Here is a 3,681-nt window from a genome sequence, read left to right on the forward strand (position 1 = left end):
CCCCCCACAATCTACCCCCTAACCCCACACCACCCCCACAAACCCCTCACCCACATACCTGGCCCTGTGGGGCAGGAGTGAGGGGAATGGAGTGGGGGTAGGCTGTAGGTTGAGAGTCAGGGGCAAGGGCAGGGCACTGGCATATCAACACTGTTCAGTGCTGCACATCTTGGTGAGTGAAGGGGGTAGGGGCAGCTCTGATTTGTCTATGACAAAAAAGCCAAAAGTCAATGCCAAACTGTATAGATATTTAGCATTTATTTTATTATGATGATAGAGGCACTGGCAGGCTTCCAAATTGCTTTAAAATTGTAAATATATCAATAAAACATTGCCCAACTCATTTGATCTCTGTCTCTCTGTGTGTGTGTATGTATATATATATATATTCTCTCTCTATATATATATATAGTGGTCTTTTGTTTTAATTGTGGGAGAACATGGATTTTGGGATATTTTAGAGTGACTTTGGGATTTTTTTTTATCAGGGATTTTGCAGGATTTAAATAGGGAAGACCAGAATTCCTGCTAGCGAGGCAAGTGGCAGGACTCAGGCAGAGAAGCCTGCTCAGAACTGGCACCTAGGACCCAGCTGGAGGTGGTTGACCTCCTGGCCACTTGCTGCCCCCACTGCTGGGGGCACTTGGGGTCAGGAGGACATGCTTTGACAGTTCAAAGCAGGCCATTACACTGAGAATATCTTCCAGGAAATAGCTGCCCAGATGACCAGGTGGTGGCACACATGGCAGTAGTGCTGCACAAAGGCCAACTGTGCAACCACAGTCTGCTGGCAGCTGGCCCAGAGGTGCAGATGCCTCTATTGGCCATGCAGTCCTCATCCAGGTCTGGCAGGGCCACAGCCTTGGAGCTACTTGCTGTCAAAGGTGGCAGCAGGTCACAGCCAGGCAGCAGTCCCCACTGCCAGACTGCTGCACTGGGTAGAGGGTGCAGGGAACTCTCATGGCTGTTTCAGCAGTTCAGCTGGCACAAGGGGTAGTGTCCTCAGGTACCAATTGGCTGGGCCCCAGAAGCTCCTGAGAGCGAGGAGCCCTGAGCTGCTCACCAGGGCAGCTTTTTATACTGCTGGGGCCAACACAGGTGCTGGCCCCAGCTTCTAGCTCCTCCTGGATGTAGATCCAGGAGCCAAGCAGGGTTAGTTTGTTCCAAGTGGCACAATTTGCCCCACACCAAAGTGTGTTTCTGGGCACGTATACTGAGGCAAAAAGCCCCAGTTCAAACTTGTGCTGCTTCTATTTGAGCTGCTACAAGTGCATGTGCCTGCATGTGTGGATGCACCCAATGAATCCTAAATGACTCTATGAGGAAGTTAGTATGCAGTAAGATCAGATGTGAATTTACAGCACGTATGTGGAATAGATGGTGCACTGTAAGTTCACTCTAGCTTATTCTGCTTATTGTAACGATGTTAAGCAGTTAGGGCTTGCGTATAATGAAAACTGAACTTCCTCCTAATCTTTTTAAGCACCTTCTTCTAATGTAACAACCCCACCCTCTCTATACATCCTAAGTAAAAACATTTAAAATTGTCTCAGTACAGGAGTATCCCACTGCTCATTAACTAGGGATGTGCAAATATTTATTTCTATTCATAATATATCTTGCTAAACTAGTTTTCTTAAACAACTCATTGCTATTTTTTTGTTTAATAATTACTTATCCACTAGGGTGTTATGACTAAGGCTATGATTTTGGCACAATTCTTTTTAATAAATGTCATAGAAGAGGTGTGGAAAATGCAGTATTCAAGGAAAAGTGCCAAAGCATGCTTGCTACATGTTGACAACAGTGAAACAGTACCTTACCAGAGCTCATTTCTCTATCTGGACCACTGCCTCATAGGAGTTGTAGTTTGGAGGGCTATTGCCCCCATTCTTTCAGCCAACATCTGTGGCTGAATTACACCTTCCATGATCCTGTGTGCTCTTCCCTTTCATAGAATGCCGGGGTCCTCCTGATTCTGAGTTTCTACGTTGTTATGGTTTCCAAACCTCCATGCTGCTGTGACAAAAATGTAGTCTTAGTCATGACTGGTGGTCTGTGTTAAATAACCATCTAACTAGTATGGACTGGAGAAGTAAATACAGGTACTCCTCACTTAACGTCATCCCAGTTAAGGTTGTTTCGTTATTACATCGCTGATATATTAGAGAATATACCTGCTTAAAGTCACGTAATGTTTGGTTATGGCTGTTTGGCACCGCCTGCTAGTAGGTAACTCTTGTGACGTAATCAGATTTGCTTAACACCATTTTGCTTAAAGTCGCAATTTTCAAGAACGTAACTATGATGTTAAGTGAGGAATAGTTGTACAGCTCTTCTAAATCAACTAAAGAAGATACTGTTACATCCATTTTAAGAGTTTGCTGAGCTCTATGGTCAGTACAATAAAGTATTCACCTTCATAAGCCAATAAGAGTAGTAGATAGATGTCACTGATAACTGTACCCATGTTTAAAAATACAGATCAGACGCTTTTTAAAAAACAATCAACCATGTAGTCAAATAGATAAAACACTTTATTCTAATCTATTGGTATATGCTTTGTAAAAAAAATCATTATATGTCCAGATAATCTAATACAATTTAGTTACAAAATATGCTTTGTATAAACTATAAAACCCTTTTATTTTGATTAGATAGGTCATTCCTTTAATATATTTTGCATATGCCACACTCTATTACTGTCTTAATATCCATTCATGCTGATACACTACTTTTCCTTGCCTCTCCTAGAAAATCATATGCTACCTCTGAAATATCAAAAACTTTGTGAACAGTTTCTGAGGACAGCAGAGAGTAGAGCGCACCATCATTTTCGCGGGTCTGCTTCAAAAAGTCAGCAATCACTTTCCAGCGAAAGGCTTCTGACTCTTCATCTGCCCATTTATGCATTGGGAGGAAAGTAGACTGGAGAAGAGGGAAGACAGAGTCATGGTACACCAGGGTAAATACGGTCTTCAAAAATTCTTGATCTCTCTAGAAATAAGAATATAAAAGCAATCAGTACTCCATGCTTGAAGGTATTTCTACAGAAGACTGTATATTCCAAGTAAAACAGTAATCCTATGGACCACTATCCCTAGTGTTAAAACAAGTGGCGGGAATATTTGAACGCTCATGGCGCACGGGCCAAGTCCCGGAGGACTGGAAAAGGGCCAATGTGGTCCCCATTTTCAAGAAGGGGAGGAAGGAGGACCCGGGCAACTATAGGCCAGTCAGTCTCACCTCCATCCTTGGCAAAGTCTTTGAAAAAATTATCAAGGCTCACATTTGCAAGAGACCGGCAGGACAAATTATGCTGAGGGGAAACCAGCACGGGTTCGTAGCAGGCAGATAGTGCCTGACTAATCTAGTCTCTTTTTATGACCAGGTTATGAAACGCCTGGACACAGGAGTAGGGGTGGATGTCATATACTTAGACTTCAGGAAGGCCTTTGATACAGTATCCCACCCCATACTGGTGAACAAGTTAAGAGGCTGTGACTTGGATGACTACACAGTCCAGTGGGTGGCGAAGTGGCTAGAGGGTCGTACCCAGAGGGTCGTAGTGGATGGGTCGGTATCAACCTGGAAGGGTGTGGGCAGTGGGGTCCCACAGGGCTCGGTCCTTGGACCGATACTCTTTAATGTCTTCATCAGCGACTTGGACGAGGGAGTGAA

At 44.0% G+C, this 3,681-nt stretch overlaps 1 protein-coding gene across 1 annotated transcript in view; it reads right to left on the reverse strand.

Annotated features, from left to right (window-relative positions):
• Positions 1-2,534: 2,534 nt before the first annotated feature.
• The window catches only part of NPHP1 (nephrocystin 1), a 71,583-nt gene continuing 70,436 nt past the window's right edge, over positions 2,535-3,681 (reverse strand). The window contains exon 21 of the mRNA XM_025193025.1: positions 2,535-2,997. Within this exon, the coding sequence (XP_025048810.1) occupies positions 2,719-2,997 (279 nt within the window). The 3' untranslated portion in view covers positions 2,535-2,718. The remainder of the gene's footprint in view (positions 2,998-3,681) is intronic.

This window comes from Alligator sinensis, unplaced genomic scaffold, assembly GCF_000455745.1.
Source record: "Alligator sinensis unplaced genomic scaffold, ASM45574v1 scaffold538_1, whole genome shotgun sequence".
NCBI classification, from domain to species: domain Eukaryota; kingdom Metazoa; phylum Chordata; order Crocodylia; family Alligatoridae; genus Alligator; species Alligator sinensis.